This window comes from Chanodichthys erythropterus, chromosome 4, assembly GCF_024489055.1.
Source record: "Chanodichthys erythropterus isolate Z2021 chromosome 4, ASM2448905v1, whole genome shotgun sequence".
In the NCBI taxonomy this organism is placed as follows: Eukaryota; Metazoa; Chordata; class Actinopteri; order Cypriniformes; family Xenocyprididae; genus Chanodichthys; species Chanodichthys erythropterus.
The window spans coordinates 29,132,039-29,149,758 of NC_090224.1; the positions used below are offsets into that span (position 1 = coordinate 29,132,039).

At 37.5% G+C, this 17,720-nt stretch overlaps 1 protein-coding gene across 9 annotated transcripts in view; it reads left to right on the forward strand.

Annotated features, from left to right (window-relative positions):
• Nucleotides 1-17,720, forward strand: part of rev3l (REV3 like, DNA directed polymerase zeta catalytic subunit) — a 341,728-nt gene that overhangs the window by 249,082 nt on the left and 74,926 nt on the right. For 8 of the 9 annotated variants that reach the window (XR_010894996.1, XM_067384680.1, XM_067384681.1 and 5 more), the window contains 8 exons: nucleotides 5,096-5,224; nucleotides 6,333-6,561; nucleotides 6,835-6,977; nucleotides 7,079-10,880; nucleotides 10,995-11,848; nucleotides 16,681-16,769; nucleotides 16,898-17,023; nucleotides 17,190-17,382. Coding sequence is in view for 8 of the 9 variants with exons in the window: in XM_067384680.1 (XP_067240781.1) it covers nucleotides 5,096-5,224; nucleotides 6,333-6,561; nucleotides 6,835-6,977; nucleotides 7,079-10,880; nucleotides 10,995-11,848; nucleotides 16,681-16,769; nucleotides 16,898-17,023; nucleotides 17,190-17,382 (5,565 nt within the window). In the remaining variant the exon portion in view is untranslated. Of the gene's footprint in view, nucleotides 1-5,095; nucleotides 5,225-5,898; nucleotides 6,009-6,332; nucleotides 6,562-6,834; nucleotides 6,978-7,078; nucleotides 10,881-10,994; nucleotides 11,849-16,680; nucleotides 16,770-16,897; nucleotides 17,024-17,189; nucleotides 17,383-17,720 lie in introns of those variants that run through there. The other variant, XM_067384688.1, reaches the window with a different exon arrangement.

Below are 17,720 nucleotides of genomic sequence, written 5' to 3' on the forward strand. Positions count from 1 at the left end.
CTATGGGCTGCCATAGACTCGAGCGGAAGAATAATAATAATAAGAAGAAGAAGAAAACTAACGGAAACAATAGGTGCCTCCGCACCTTCGGTGCTTGGCCCCTAATAATAAGAAAACTAACGGAAACAATAGGTGCCTCCGCACCTTCGGTGCTTGGCCCCTAATTAAAAAACGGAACGCCAATGGATACAATAGGTGCCTACGCACCTTCGGTGCTTGGCCCCTAATAATAATAATTAAAAAAACGGAACACCAACGGATACAATAGGTGCCTACGCACCTTCGGTGCTTGGCCCCTAATAAGAAAACTAACGGATACAATAGGTGCCTACGCACCTTCGGTGCTTGGCCCCTAATAATAAGAAAACTAACGGAAACAATAGGTGCCTCCGCACCTTCGGTGCTTGGCCCCAAATAATAATAATAATAAGAAGAAGAAGAAGAAGAAAACTAACGGAAACAATAGGTGCCTCCGCACCTTCTGTGCTTGGCCCCTAATAAGAAAACTAACAATAACAATAGGTGCCTAAGCACCTTCGGTGCTTGGCCCCTAATAATAAGAAAACTAACGGAAACAATAGGTGCCTACGCACCTTCGGTGCTTGGCCCCTAATAATAATAATAATAAGAAGAAAACTAACGGAAACAATAGGTGCCTCCGCACCTTCGGTGCTTGGCCCCTAATAATAAGAAAACTAACGGAAACAATAGGTGCCTCCGCACCTTCGGTGCTTGGCCCCTAATAAGAAAACTAACAATAACAATAGGTGCCTAAGCACCTTCGGTGCTTGGCGCCTAATAATAATAAAAATCGTCTTGAGCCAAGGAATCAGAGGACAAAAGAATTTTGTTTCTAGCCCTTACGGTTCAAAAGTTATTAGCATAAACAGAAGTGCAAATTTGGACACTGGTGGCGCTAAAGGGATTGAGTTAGAGACACCAAATTGGCTATGGACACAGTTCAGACTGTCCTCTATCAGTGTGCCAAATTTCATAACTTTTTACCATACGGTTCTATGGGCTGCCATAGACTCAAGAGTGGAAGAATAATAATAATAATAATAATAATAATAAGAAGAAGAAGAAGAAGAAGAAGAAGAAGAAGAAGAAGAAGAAGAAGAAGAAGAAGAAGAAGAAGAAGAAAACTAATGGAAACAATAGGTGCCTCCGCACCTTCGGCGCTTGGCCCCTAATAATAATAAGAAAACTAACGGAAACAATAGGTGCCTCCGCACCTTCGGTGCTTGGCCCCTAATTAAAAAAACGGAACGCCAACGGATACAATAGGTGCCTACGCACCTTCGGTGCTTGGCCCCTAATAATAATAATAAAAAAAACGGAACGCCAACGGATACAATAGGTGCCTACGCACCTTCGGTGCTTGGCCCCTAATAAGAAAACTAACGGATACAATAGGTGCCTACGCTCCTTCGGTGCTTGGCCCCTAATAAGAAAACTAACGGAAACAATAGGTGCCTCCGCACCTTCGGTGCTTGGCCCCTAATAATAATAATAAGAAGAAGAAAACTAACGGAAACAATAGGTGCCTCCGCACCTTCAGTGCTTGGCCCCTAATAATAATAAGAAAACTAACGGATACAATAGGTGCCTACGCACCTTCGGTGCTTGGCCCCTAATAAGAAAACTAACGGATACAATAGGTGCCTAGGCACCTTTGGTGCTTTGCCCCTAAAAACTAACAATAATAATAGGTGCCTAAGCACCTTCGGTGCTTGGACCCTAATAAGAAAACTAACGGATACAATAGGTGCCTACACACCTTCGGTGCTTGGCCCCTAATAATAAGAAAACTAACGGAAACAATAGGTACCACCGCACCTTCGGTGCTTGGCCCCTAATAAGAAGAAAACTAACAATAACAATAGGTGCCTAAGCACCTTCGGTGCTTGGCGCCTAATAATAATAAAAAAAAAAAAAAAAAAAAGAACGCCAACAGATACAATAGGTGCCTACGCACCTTCGGTTCTTGGCCCCTAATAATAAGAAAACTAACGGAAACAATAGGTACCTCCGCACCTTCGGTGCTTGGCCCCTAATAAGAAGATAACTAACAATAACAATAGGTGACTAAGCACTTTCGGTGCTTGGCGCCTAATAATAAAAAATAAAAAAAGAACGCCAACAATAACAATAGGTGCCTCCGCACCTTCGGTGCTTGGCCCCTAATAAGCGTACGGACCGCCAACAATAACAATAGGTGCCTAATAAAGAAAAATAAATCTAACAGATACAATAGGTGCCTCCGCACCTTCGGTACTTGGCCCCTAACTACTAAGGTCAACTGTCCAAGATGTTACTGTGGCTGGACAACCCTGACTAACTTCTGCTCAGCTCTTCATTGCTATAAATACCCATTTAGCACATACCAACCCAAGTAAAGGTAAATATCAAATAATAACTTTACCAAATAAATGCAAACAAAATTACAAAATATACACCATCATACCTAACATAATACAATCATTTACCTAAAATACAAGAAAAGAAAATACTCAAACCAAAAAAAAAAAAATTAATTACACAACAAAATAACATAACACAAAAGATCCCCTCTAACTCAGAACATGATGGTACAGTCCAACTTCCTCTGGCACAGGAAAAATGAGGAAATTGAAACACTGCCTTTCCCTTTTTCTGCTGCCACATGGAATGTGGCTGTCACTCCATGGACTCAGATTAATCTAGGACTCAGGTAAAATGAATCAGCAAAGAATAGAAGTGTGCACCCTTCTATACATTCAAGATTTTAATAAACTGATAACTTATTAAACTTGTCTTGTGTTTTTTTTGTAATAAGGGGATTGAAATAAAAGTAACAAACCATATTAAATTAAACCAAATTAAATATCAAATCAAACACGATGGTAAGGCTAAACATGTGAGGTGGGCTACGCACCCGTCACAGTCCTGTTCCAAAATGTATACACCTGTAAAAAGAAAACAACAACAACAACAATAATAATGTAATTATAAATGACATTTATGAGTGGTTATTGAAAAAACAAAAAACTTAAGTCACTGAAATAAGGCCAAAAATATATTATTATATATGTGTTCACAAGACTTCCGGGTATTAGAGATTGTAGACTAGAGTTTTTGCTTCAAAATTATGTAAAATTATCCTACCTACTCGTTTATATAAAACAATAGAGAGATTTAAATTTTGTAAGACACTTTTTGTCAAGAAACACAGTATGCGTGGAGGCGTGAATCATCATGAATAATGGGTGATTTACAAAATAATCGCATGAGTTGTAATGACCTGCATATTAATTAGGCCTTTTTTACTGAGTCAGGTAGGCTGTGAAAAAAACCACTGTGATCATGTCTCAAGCTCATTATGGTGTATATCAAATATACAGAAAAAACAGCAATACTGTGAAATATTATTACAAATTAAAATAATGGTATTCTATCATATACTTTAAAATATAATGTATTTCTGTGATGCAAAGTGTCTGAACAATTATGTTACCTCTATGGCATTTCATATAGCCTTTTAGCTTAAAAACATGCACATTTGGAGAAATATTGATGGATTGTCATATGTTTGTCAATTTTCTATACAGAGGAGTAATATTTATTCAATATTTATTGTTATTACTATGAGCGCTGGATACTGTGTTTTCAATTCATACTTGCAGCCGGAGGGCACTCTGTGCACCTTTAGTCCACAAATGCCTCCTAAAGAATAGGCCATGTGACAATCCAGGAACTAACCAAACTAACAGAGGCTTCCAGAGATCGCTAACTATGGCTATGCAAAACACTTTTGAAGACAATAAATACATGATTGAGACGATGTATACATGTATTGCCTCAGAATTTGCGTCTGAATAGCGCTGACTCCGTGGGCGTGGCCGCATTAGCGGATAATGAGCTGAATCACTGACTTTTGACATGGCTTTCTTTTCATACAGATTAGATAAACAGAGAATATTTGTTTTCAATTTGACTTACACGATTTAAAACCTGACATTTCAACGTTTTTTTTAGACATAAGTCTCATTTTTGTGTCATTAGTATTCACTAAGTTACAGTTCATTTTCTGAGAACTATCAGATTGGACTTTGTTCAGAGAGAGATGAGAGATCACACATCATGTTAGTTTTCTTTATTTTGCAAAAAGCACAACATTATTTTTACTCTGAGTGTACACAAATAAAAGAAGATATTCAACAGATTAAAATGGTGTATAACTCTTAATTGTATGTGCAACATTGACGGAGTTATTTTGAGTCTCTTTCACACTGGAAAAAACCGAGGTGGTATCGCCGGCGAATACCTCTGACTCCAGAGTGTTAAAATTGGCCAATGCTGCCAATGCTGAAGAGGCATTGATAAGCTTTACAGGCAGACATATGCAGATGTATTTTTTTGTGACGTCACAATCCACAACATCCAAACTAGTTGTTTTTGGAGAATGATAAATGCTTTTTTTTTTTTTTTGTGCTGAGGATATTTTAAGCTATGAAATTTGCAGGATGTTTTAATGGTACAATGACAATCTGTCAAAAAATCAAGGACAATTTGATTTGTTCATGTCATGAATTATTTTATGATAATTCCCTTGTCCTGGATTCCTAGATCATTTCAAGTTAGACACAATAACCTGTGGTTTCCTGAGCATGCGGGTAATCTGGGCCATTCAGTGAAGTACAGCTGATTCAGTGTATTCAAGAGATCCACAAATGATCATAAGCTATTTATCTGGAATAATGGAACAATTCTATCTCCATAGTTTAGTGGGGGGTGATTGAGAATGAATGGGGGAAAGTCACATGAGAGGAGGCAATTGCGCTATGATCGCATATGAACGTTTATGATTGGATACGATTGGTTCACGTGATAAATCCTGCGTCTACTTTTCTGGACCTTGAATGACAGTAATTATGTTGCTTTCTATGGGAGATAAAAAAACTCTCAAATTTCACCAAAAATATCTTAATTTGCATTTCAAAGATGAACGAAGGTCTTACAGGTGTGGAAAGACATGAGGGTGAGTAATTAATGACAGAAATTTCACTTTTGGGTGAACTAAGCCTGTCTTTTTTTTCCTTTTTTTACCATATAGATACAAAAAGTCATGGTGGGAAAGATACTGAAGTGGCAGTTGTTGATGAAGAGGCCATTTTGCGTTTGTTGGAAAACAGTCAGACCTTCCTCCCTCTGTCTCAGAGACCCAACCAATCAGCAATACTTGGTAATGAGACTATCTTAACAAATATAATATCTGATTTCCACAAGCAGTATTCTCACTGCAACTTTTTTCTTAATCAGTATTTTTAAATCAACATAAATATATCAAAATACCTTTTGAAAGGGTTTTTTTTTTTGTGTGTGTGTGTGTAAGATAAAATTAGTGTATTCAGAGATCATATAATTTTAATCTTCATTTAGTTTTGTTTTAATTTTGTAATTCTTATTTTCGAGATTTTCGAGTAAATTTATTGTTTTAGATATTATATTGGTATAAACACAAATACTGATTCTTAATAAAAATTTTATTTGCATCTCTTTATATTAAAGGTCCCGTTTTTCGTGTTTTTTTTTAAGCTTTGATTGTGTTTATAGTGTGCAATATAACATGTTCATGTTTCGCGTGTAAAAAACACAGTATTTTTCATATAATTTACTTATCTGTATACTGCTGTTTCCACCGTCATAAAAACTGGCTGATGACTTCCTTGTTCTATGAAGTCCCTCCTTCAGAAATACGTAACGAGTTTTGATTGTGCCAGCGGTTCCTGTGTTGTGATTCGACAGCAGCTCTTAGCACATCTTGCCCGGAAAGGTCACGCCTCTTACCATAACGTGGAGATGCACGTGCTCAGTGTTATTGTAAACATGTCTTTAATTTTACCCTATCAATTTGAGCCGGAATCAGACCCGGTGATTGGACTGCGGGATGAAAATAACAGCTTTTCGACGACATGGCGACAAACACACTCTACAAACTCAACTCTTGTGTATTCCTGTGGGCGGAGGTTAGTCAAAAAAACTTTTAGTGACGTCATTAAAGAAGGAAGTAGAGGGATGTAGTCCAAACTGGTCATTCGATGTAGGCGACTTCTGTTAAATAAAATATCTCGCTTGGCATTGAACTTTGAGCTTTAAAATTGTACAGATTTTATTTATACTCTAACAACAACATTACACACTAACTAAAGTTTGAAACATGGGATCACGAAGAATGGGACCTTTAACATTCATTTCAGGTTTGCATGTGTGTACATATGCATAATGCATCTTCTCTTATACATGTTTTTAATATATATTTAAATTTACATTTTCAACAATGTTTTTAACAGACAGCAGTCAAGACCAGGCCATGGTTGATCTGCTAGAAGCATTGGCAGATGATGGATTTAGAGCCGACAGGTCCAGAACAGTGTCCCAGCAGCTGTCTGCTAGCTGCATCTATAACAGTGATGATGAGGAAGCTGGTCCTGAATTGGAGAAAAGAGAGTCAGAGCTCAGTAAAATCATGTCACAAAGATGGGACAGTGACATGCCAGAAAATTCCTCTGCCTGGAAAAGGTCACCAAATTTCACCTTTAGTGAATTTTTGGAATTGTCTGTTGTTTGCTTTTAATTCATGTTTTTGCAGTTTTATATGATTAGTGAGATTCATCTGATCAGGAAACTCAATTTATTGAACCCTTTCTAAACAGGCATTCAGAATAGGCCTCATAGGCAAACACTGGCTGGTTCACAGCAGACAGATGATAGCGCCTGTGTGAGTTATGACTGTGAATTATTTAATTTGGTGGCATGTTGTTTAATCACAATCTGTGTTGCCTCCCTGCACAGATTATGTATGAAAGAAGCAAATGAAAGCTCCAATGAAGAGCAGCAAGCCTCATCAGATGAAGAGGAGTATTGGAATGGAAACAGTGCTCGCCTTACTGACTTGTTGATTCCACAGTTGGATGGAGCTGCAGATGAGAATAATGGTAAGCCAAATTTTAATTAAATATTTTAATGAACTACAATGTCAAGTATGATTGCTTTTGGTGCAGTGGTATATACATATTTGTTGTCTTGTTTCCTGCAGATTCATCACTAACAGACAAAGGATCCCGGACACATTCATCTCTAACAGCAACAGAAAAGATCCTTGAAGCTGTCCGTATGGAGCCACCATCCTCTGCTAAAATTGTTCTTGAGTACAAATGCGCTGAACAGAGACTCAGTCAAGAGAATTTAGTGGATAAGCATTTAGTCAAAAGTCAAGAGGCAAATGAAGCTGGATTAAGAGTCAACAAAGAGGTGTCATATATTCAACCAGTTAAATACCCAGTCCCTTCCAATACAGTAAATATATCTAAAATTGGTGCTGAAAAAATTGGTGTGCACCCTTTGTACACTGATGAAAACCAAGCCACTGGCCTTAATCAGCCAGATCCCGATGATTCAATGTTTGGACCCTCTAAGCTTGCCCAGAGCTTAAAAAAATATACCAGTATTAAAAATTTGGAAAATAACCATTTATCTATCCTAGAAAATCACAGGAGCTTCTCTGTATGTTATTCTGAGCTGATGAACTGCCCCACCAAGACTGAAATAGAACTCAGTCCAAATGACTGCAGAAGGTCTATAAGTTTTGACCAGACACAAAGCCCTGTGGAAGAGAGCCAAGCTTTAGGCCCTCAAGAAGCTGAGACAGGACAGAGGAGAAAAGAGGAAGATGTTGGCGAACTGAAAATAAGATATGAGGACTATCAAGAAAATAAAACTGAGAGGACCATTGTAGCACAGCAGGAGGCACACTACAAATTTTTCCCCAGCGTTATTCTGTCCAATTGCCTGTCCAGACCCATTAAAAAACAGGCCTGGAGCAAGACAGGGGATGGTTGCTGTACATTAGACCATCCTGAACAGCGAAAGTCAAGGTTAAAGTTGACCAAAAAAAGAACAACTTTAGGTCAAAAAAGTCCTGTGAGGACTCCATCTCCTATGGAGGAAGCCACAGCGCTTACTTCCATCACTTCAGGCTTTCTCTACCAGAAAGAAATGTATAAGGAGGTTGACATGAAAACTTCAGATCCACCAACTATTAATGTTTTAATTGAGAGCTCAGTAGAGGAGGAACTTGCAGATATTCCCACCAAAGTCTCTTGCACAAAGGTGTCCAGTTTGCCAGGTAGCAAATATACCTTGCGGACAAAAAGAAAAAGGACTTACGACAGTGAAAATGGAGATCATGCAAGCTCTGGTACTTTCAAACAAGCTTTGGTGCAACATGAAGGCTTTAAAGGCAAAGATCATGTCTTCAGCCAAAAAAAGAAGAAACTGGCTAAAAAAGAGCCACCGATCATCATCAAATACATAATCATTAACAGATTCAAAGGTCAGAAGAACATGCTAGTGAAGATTTCTAAAATTAATGCTGAGGAAACGCACACAGTTTTAACACCAGATAAGCTTGCTGAATACAAAAGGCTCGCTCCTCTCAAGGAATTCTGGCCCAAAGTGCCAGAGTCTACAGCAGTGAAGTACCCACTACTTGAGTCAAAAGTAAAGAAATGTCCCAAACGAAAAGCCAAGGTCAATCCAATATCAAAGAGGGCCAGCACCTCCCCAAAATCTAGGTGTCCACAAGCTAATCAGACTAGGAGGGCAAAGCGCCCCAAAGCATCATTAACTTTGCCAAAATTACCTCCTTCATGGCCTTGTTATAATGATTTCACTGATGACTACTGTAAAGAGTATTCTGATGTGATGATGGAGTTGGGCTATTTGTCAGAAAGAGCCCCCAGTCCTACTGATTCAACCCCACCGAGATGTTGGTCTCCTACTGACTCTTTACTGGGATCAAATTCAAATGATCATCTCATAAACCCACATAATGATCCATGTCTAGGTTCACCCTATCAAGTACTAACTTCAAAACCATACCGAAGAGGTCTTTGGGATAGAAGCAGAACACCCAGGCCTAAAAAGGTTTCTGCTACCAGCCCAATTAGACGAATTAATACCACAACAAAGTCAGTGAACAAAGATTCTGTGAAAACTGAGGAGTCACAAAGGAGAAGTATTCTAGCAGCTTCAAGGAGGCATAAAAAACTTTGTGAAGGTATTGCAGGGACTGTTCTCGGAGATGGCACATCTACTTCTCAGATGCTGATTGAGAAGCAAATTTTGAGAAAAAAAACAGTCCAAGGTGAGGAGAGTAATAATTCACAGGCTTCGCATTCAGTTGACACTGCATCTATTACTTCCTTATCTGATGACATAACTCTTTTCCAGTGTCCCAGTTTTCAAAAAAGCAGTCAAGAGCGTCTTACTGTCAGTTGTTCAGACTCCCAAACAGAGGTCAGCAGCATTGGAAAAAAGTCAAATCAAGATGTCATTTCTTCAAATAACTCACAAAAAGACTTTCAAAATATCCCCAATACCTGTATTGGAAAATCTCTGAATAGTATTCTTTTCCCAGCCACAATGTCTGTAGGTCTGCCATGTTCTGTCATCACATATAGCAGTTCAAATTCAAAATCACAAAATACTAGTCAAGATGGGATTACAAAAAATCCCTATGAATTCAAATCAGATGCCTCTGGCCATGAAGAGAGCCCCAGTATCATACAGCATTCACAATCAAACAGAAAAAACACAATCAAATCAAGAAGACTGCAAACAAGAAAGAAAGATAATGTAACAACTTTATTGGAGTCTGTTAATTGTAGATCCTCCCTTATGTCCTCTGTTAAGAGTGCAATTAAAGATGGATCTCACACAGGTCTCACATTGCCCTCAGACCCTAAGAATAGGGATATGTGTGTTCCTGAGATCCCTTCTGGGCTGGCTGTCTTGAAGGAGCTTCTCCAGAAGAGGCAACTCGAGGCAGGAAAGGAACCACATAAAAGTGACCATGTGACTGAGGTTGTGTTTTCCACTAGTCAATCTACTGATATTTCCAAAGAAGCCAAATCTAGAAGTGCTCATTCATCAACATCAAGAAAACCAAGGGGTGTAAGAACTAAAGTGCCAAAGGAGTTAAAGTCCAAAATCAGAAGTAAGGAAAGAAAACAGGATGATTTGAGAGTTGACTGTCTTTCATCAGATGACAGTCCTGTGTTTTTGTCTGATCCTGGCTTTGACAGCTGTTGCTCTCTTGAGGATAGCTTGTCTCCAGAGCTCCCAGACAATTATAGTTTTGATATCAATGCCATTGGCCAAACAGAGTTCTCCAGTCTTTATTCTGGTAACCAGTTTGTGTTAACTGACAAGAACTTGCCTCAGAAATTCCTCAGTGATGTCAGTCAGGAGGCAATCAATGCCCTGGTTGGGTTGGGGGAAAGGACACACAAGATTTTTGACTTTGATGAGAACAGCAAGAACGAACAGGACTGGAATAAGTCTGGGCCTCTAAGTCCAGAACTCTTTGATAAGGCATCATGTGAAAATGGCAGAGTTTATCCCAGTAAGGTATCTCTGTCTCTGCTTGATTCAGAAAAGATCTTTAGCAAAGATTGGGTGGGATCTTTAGGTAAAATCCATGGCCTCAGCCACTTTCAGGATTTTCACTGTGAAAAGGGAGATGTGTTGCTTGACCCAGAGCCCTTTTCCCCCCTTACTTCTGCTACTTTTGCTTTTAATGGTGTTTCCCCAAATAGTGATCCTCTAGATGGCAGTTCAGCAACACCAAGCAGTTCCCCACGGTCCATCAACTCACTGTGCCAGCTGAAAAATGGTGCTCAGAGTTCAAAGAGCGGAGGAACACACATTCTCAAACCTCTCATGTCTCCGCCTACTCGGGAAGAAATTTTAGCTACTCTGATTGATCTGGACCTCTCAGAAGCCACCTACCAGGAACCATTCTGCAGCGACCCATCAGATGCACCATTGAAGCCAAGGTAAAAACACACAACATTTATAATGGATCCACCTACACAAGTTTTGTCTTTGTATATTATATTTTTTAGGTTTGACTATGAAATCATCCATAACCATTTTCACTGTTTTTTCAGGGAGGTTGGTGGTCGGAAGTTGATTTTGGAAACCAGGCTTGTAAGCGAATTAGTTGAATTTCATGGAGACTTATCTCAAGATGGCTTACATTTTTGGAAAGTTGCATTTTCTGCCATGACAAATCACGCCTCTGCACCAACCTATGGGTGTAAATCCTCTATGTTGATCAAGGACCAAAACCTATCTTCTGGCAGTGATCAAAAAATGATCATGCTTCCATGCAAGTGTGCTCCAAGCCCGGAACAGGTGCAGCTCTGGCTGCAGGCCAAAAAACAGTATGAGTGCCTTCAGAGGGACAAGAAACAAACAAGTGGCCAGGCAACTGCAGAGCTGAAGCAGAGTTTATATGGCAAGACTTCATCTCAGAAAAACGACTTAAATTCACCTTGCTCAGAGAATCATGATAAAAAGCTTGAAAAAGTTTCAGAATTGCAGAGTGTCAGTAGGAATGGCTTAAGTTTACCCCTCCTTATCTCAACAGTTATGGCAGCCTCATCTGACACTAGCCCTAAGAGTGTGAAATGTGCCTTGGACATGGAGACAAACAAAATTTATCAGATTATCACTTCTCCAAACTCTCCTGAGATTCCTAGGTGGCAACAAGTTGTAGCTGAGATTAAAAAAGATGAGGACAAAGAGGATTTTACTGATGGGTTGCAATCTCCTGACATTGATCAGCCTCAGAATCTCAATGCCAATGAAAATGTACTGCCAAATGACCACTTGAGTCCATCACTTTTTCCCATTAAAGACCCAGATGTCAAATGCTCTTACCTGCTCCATAGCACACCTGTCCACAGGAGAAGCAGCATTGATGACCATGGGTCTAGCTGTAGTCCATTAAGAAATGATGGTATGTTTTTATGTTTTTTCATTGGAGTTTGAATCCTTTAGATAAAAGTGCAGATTAAATCACAACACTGAAAACAAAATAAATCCAAATACAAAACACATTTTTAGCACAATGGCAAGTCTAAGAACGAAAGTCAGATTTTAGAATTTAAGGTCATAAAAAGTCTTATTTTTACTTATGAGAGGTCTTACATTTTAGATGACAATTTGACTTATCTAAATCATTTACCAAATTAAAACTATCTAATTAGCGTACATATTATTTTTATTTTATTTGCTTGTTCACGTGACAGTTTGCCGTCCTAGCGGCATTTACTACAGCATATAACATAGGCTACTGTCTCCTGCATGTGAAAGGAAGAGAGCAGAAGAAAATGGGTAAATGTCAGTTCAGTAACCGTTGTTAGTTCATTCTTTATTTGCGTAGGGGTGTGTGATAGTATTGTCTATGATGAAATCGTAATTATATGTTTTAACAATGTGCGAGCTGACATTGAGTTTTTATATATACTGACTGAATCCGCATTTTGAATCAGTTTTATTAATGTTTCAATGACCTATTCAGTGAAGACAGTCACTTGCTTTGTTTCTGAATTAATCAGTCTTTAGAACAAATCAGTTGAATGAATGACTCACTCATTAAGAGTGACTTGCTTCCCCCTACTGGCAGTTTAGTTTCATATTTAAAGTAAATTTTAATTAAAAAGTTAAAATTAGATTAGATAATTTCATATTAAAATATTGAATTAAATTTTATTTATGTAGACACATTGTAAATATATTAATGCCACTTCTCATGCCGCTTCTGTCACCTCTGCATTGCTAAGATGGATTTTGTTGATAATGATTTCATTTGATTTGTAATAACAGCCCTGTGCTGTGCTATTATTCTAACTATTCTAACTGAATTTAATTTGAATGTTAGAATTTGACCTAAAAGGTGATGCATACATCTAATAAGTTTAGAAAAATGTCATTATGTAGGTAAAAATGCCCCTGGAAATCAATTTAAGATGGCAAATATTGCTTTTGAAATTACTTTAAAAATATCAAAATAATTCTTTTTGTCAATATTGCACACCCCTAATGTACAGTAGTATTTTTTATTTCTTCAGGTCTTAAAAAGATCTTAAAAAGCCTTAAATTTGACTTTAAAAAAATGTGCAACAACCCTGTTACTGCTGATTGGATGAGACATCTGCATCTATTCCGCAAGATATGCAAAAAGTACAGCAGGCTGCAGAGTGCCCCTATAAATCCAGATTCAGTTTTTGTATTGTATTTATATCATATGATATAGTTTAGCAAGAAAATTTTTTTTCTTGAAAATAAATTTCATTAAACAAGAAGTTAATATTGTGTATAACATTTTAGACACAATATTGTTAATATTGATTATTTTTGCTCTATTTCACCAATGAAAATAGCTCCAAACCATGGCAGAACTGTTGTGCATCTCCAAACAACACAGTTGTGTTGTAATACTGAATGAATGTGTTTTTTTTGTTTGTTTGTTTGTTTTGTTTTTTGTTTTTGTTTTTACGAATCAGGTAAGGCAATGATTCAGTGAACCATTCATTTAGACAGTTGCTTTGTTCCTGAATGAATCAGCTGTTTGAACCAATAAGTTGAACTGACTGACTGACTCATTAAGACAGTAACTTTTTTTTATTTTAAAATCTTTATTTGAATATGGCAACATGATACCTCATTCTACAATATTTCTATGAATAAATCAATGACAGAGACCCCCAACCCCCCACTCGGCCAATCACTGCGGGCATAGTTAGTAGGCATGTTTGACATCATCCATAGCAGCGAGGTGAGTCCCGCCATTTCTATTAGCTTAAGAGTTCTCTCTATTCCCAAGTAAAAGTTTGTCTCAGCAGTTTTGTGAATAGGTTTTAAGAGAAAACTCTTAGCTAAGAACTTTTACTGCTATTTAGGAGAACTCTTAGTGGTAAGATAAAATGTTTTGCGAATAGCCTCAGATTTGTTATAACTTTGCGACCTTAAGGAAAGGTTATTACTTTAAGGACTTTTGGAAGTGATTGCAGTCTTTTGTGTATGATTCATCAAGCTTTTGTACTAGGGGATTTGGGGAATTTCTGCTATTTTCAGTGATTGAGTTCTGTACATTTACAAATCTACTTGTAACAACAAAGTGTGGACATGATGTAAATTAGAGCTTCATTGTGCATTGTATTCAACTTTTTTGACCAGAGTTTCACAGGAGTGCAGAACACAAGTTAATGCTGAAATTAAGTAATTGACAGTTTCAGTGAGTATAAAGGAGCCTTCTTCACTCAATTTCTAATTCTTTTTATAAATTCAATAAAAGTTTTACGGCGGCAATACACTACATGACTTTAAATATCTGAACAGGCTAGGCATCATAAACTTGTTGAACTTGTAATGGTTACAGAGGAAAAACTGGGCATCATACACTAAACCAGTGCAACCAGTTGTATGCCTTTTTCATCTAACACACCTGATTCAACTCATCAGCTCATTTGTAGAGACTTGAAGACCTGAAATTGGTGTATCCAGTATGGGAGAAATCCAAAATGTGCAGTGGCAGGGGTCCCCAGGACAGGTTTGTGAAGCATGGTACTAAATGACTGATCATCATATACTACCAGATTTTCAAATCTTTCGAAATCTGAACACAAATCCACTCCTTCACTCCTTCTAGGAGACGCGTGACAGATGAAACAAACGTGGATGTGCAGGAGATTACACCAGTAGTTGTAACAAATTTGTGTTCTGAGTTGCAAAAGAAAAAAAATTAGTTAAGCGCATTGTGATGCAGTCTTGGGTTGGCAGACAAGTATGGACTCTACAGATTACAATGGGAGATAGTGGTTAGTAGCATAGTCCATTGAGCGGAGTCAAATATTGAGGTCAATTTGTTACGCGTGTTATGTTAATTTACTTTTCTATTTGTATTGTATTTTATTGCAACACTGGTAGATAAAGGATAGCTTCGGTTTCAGTTGCGATGTGTGTTCTAAAATCAGCCCAAAATATCAAACATGTTTTGATATCCTCCGACTGGATGGAAATTTTCTGTGAAATCTGTTAACGCTGACTGCCCAAAATCTGCAGATTGGTTTAGTTAGTTTTTAGTTTTTAGTTTAACTTTATTGTCTGTACAGATTTCCTGAACATCTTTGACACTAGCATAGAAAATGCATCCTAGCAGACAAATACTATACATTCACATATAACAAAACACATGTAACACACACACAAATAATAATAATACAGTAAAATATATATGTATGCACAAACATATGCATACACGTGTACACACACCTACCCAGAAAAATCCCTCATGATGGTGCAAAGTTTTGGCAACTATTGTTGACTCATCTAGACAGAAAATCAGGGCAAAAGTCATGCTGTGTATTCCAGCCTTAAGCCGCTCTTGCATGGTCTTGGCTGTGGTCTTAGGAACATTGTCTTGTTGTAAAGTGAACCTTTATATGAACCTTTAGTATATGGTTTTACCATAGTGTATAATTTGTAAATTAATAATTTTTGACATTTGCATCACATAACCAGCTTAATATGTAAGAGTTTTCTGAAGTAGTAATCGTGCTTGGATAAAAATGTTGCCAGATTTATGTTCATCTGTTAAAAAAAAAAAAAACTGAACACACTTTTAGCACCACTCACTGGACATTTCACTTTGAAAAGAGTATTGTGACATTTTGCACAGGCATGTATTTCCAGTGAGCCTGGGCTCAGATCTTTGGAACTCACCTTGAGTGACCATCAGGTTCTTGGTCACCTCTCTTACCAAAGCCCTTTTACTTTGTCATTATGGGGTACATAGTGTAGATTGATGGGGATTTTTTTTTTTTTTTTTTTACATTTCATCTTAAGACTGCAACATACCAAAATATGAGAAAATAAAGGGGGCTGAATACTTCCTCAATGTACTTTACAGACAGAATAAATGTTTGCTTTCTTTGTGGCACACAGTAAGAGTAACATAATGGCTATATTACAGTAATGACGTGTACAGTATTGAGTTCATTCAGCGAAGGATTTATCAGATTGAATCAAACTGGTAACTCCTGATTTTGTGAATCTTTTTATCCGTAATAGCATTTCTTTGTGAATCGGGCCATACGGGTCGTGCTGTATGCTTGTTTTTTGCGTACAGCCCATGAGAAGTTGTGATGTGTGACACATTTGTAATGTGCATCATGTCAGAAATATGTAGATACAAATTATGCCCATCAGTGAACTTAACTAAATTTGATTGCTTATTTTTCTGACTTGGCATAAATGGACCACCATACCCAAACTTACACAACTAATTCATTTCCACTCTGTGACCCACAGTTTAAAAACCATAACATTTTGGGAACACTTTACAATAAGTTTCATTTGTTAAAATTAGTTAATGTATTAACATGAACTAACCATGAGCAATACATTTGTTACTGTACTTGTTAATCTTTGTTAATGTTAGTTAATAAAAATACAGCAGTTCATTGTTTGTTCGTTACTTCAGTCCATTAACTAATGTTAACTAATACAACTCTTGATTTTAATAATGTATAAGTAAATGTTGAAATTAACATTAACACAGATTAATAAATGCTGTAGAAGTGCTGTTCATTATTAGTTCATGTTAACTAATTTTAGTTTACTGATGTTAACTAATGGACCAGATGACACAACCAGTTTTTCAAGCTCAGTATAATTGTTAATCAGTCATGATTTCTTTAATTGTATTTTTGTTCCAAGACTGACAATGTCTAAGCATTGCCTTTTAGCCTTTCCTTGCAAAACTCTTTTGCATCTGTTCTTGTGCAGACATGGAGCCCAGATCACAGCGGCTACATCGGAAGAGTAACAAAAACAAAGATGCTTTACGCAGAGTTTTGCTTACCACACAAATGAAGGTCAGATCAAAGATTGTGAATTTATGAATCTCACGAAGCAACAGTGTTACAGTTCTTTTAGTATTATATAGTAATAATTCTATATGTTAATTACAGTTTTTAGAGCACTTTCATTATATCCCATACAGAATCAGCTTACCACTGTGAATGTTCCAAAGAAAGACAACTCCCAGATTGAGGGACCATCAATCTGTAATTCATATGGCTTTAAAGTCAGTATGCAGAACTTGCAGGAGGCCAAAGCATTGCATGAGGTAGGATTTGATTTTTGTCTTGTAGTGAGAACTGCTTTCATTACACTTAGTGATTGATCAAACTTGCATAAAAAGCTTTGTTGTCTTGTTTTCATCTCACATGTTAAAACTCTAGTCCATTTTCATTTCACTATTCTCATTTCAAGTTTGAATCCCCCTACTGCAGGTACAGCACCTCACACTGATAAGCATGGAGCTCCATGCAAGGACTCGTCGTGACCTTGAGCCTGACCCTGAATTTGACCCAATTTGTGCTTTATTCTACTGCCTCAGTTCTGATGTACCTCTCCCCAATTCTGACACTACTCAGATCACGGGGGCCATTGTCATTGATAAAGATTGTCATGCTTCATCTGAAGGTGAGATCATTGTTGATTATTTACTTAATATAACTGATGTGTACCAGTCGTGACATGGAAAAGCAAAAAACTATAAATGTCTATGTTGATGTTAATGCGACATGTGGCAGCTGTCCAACAACCATCTAGTCAAATCTAGGTTTACTTGTTAGTTTCAGGGGTCGTGAGGAATCAACCTTTCTTTGATCTTTTGACATATTAGAGGTCATTTTACTTTAAGTCTCTACACTGAAATACTGTAAATTTCAGCATTAAAATCTTCTGATATGATTGTAAAGCGCTTTGGGTGTACAGTAGTACATATGAAAGCGCTATATAAATGCTTCATTCATTCATTC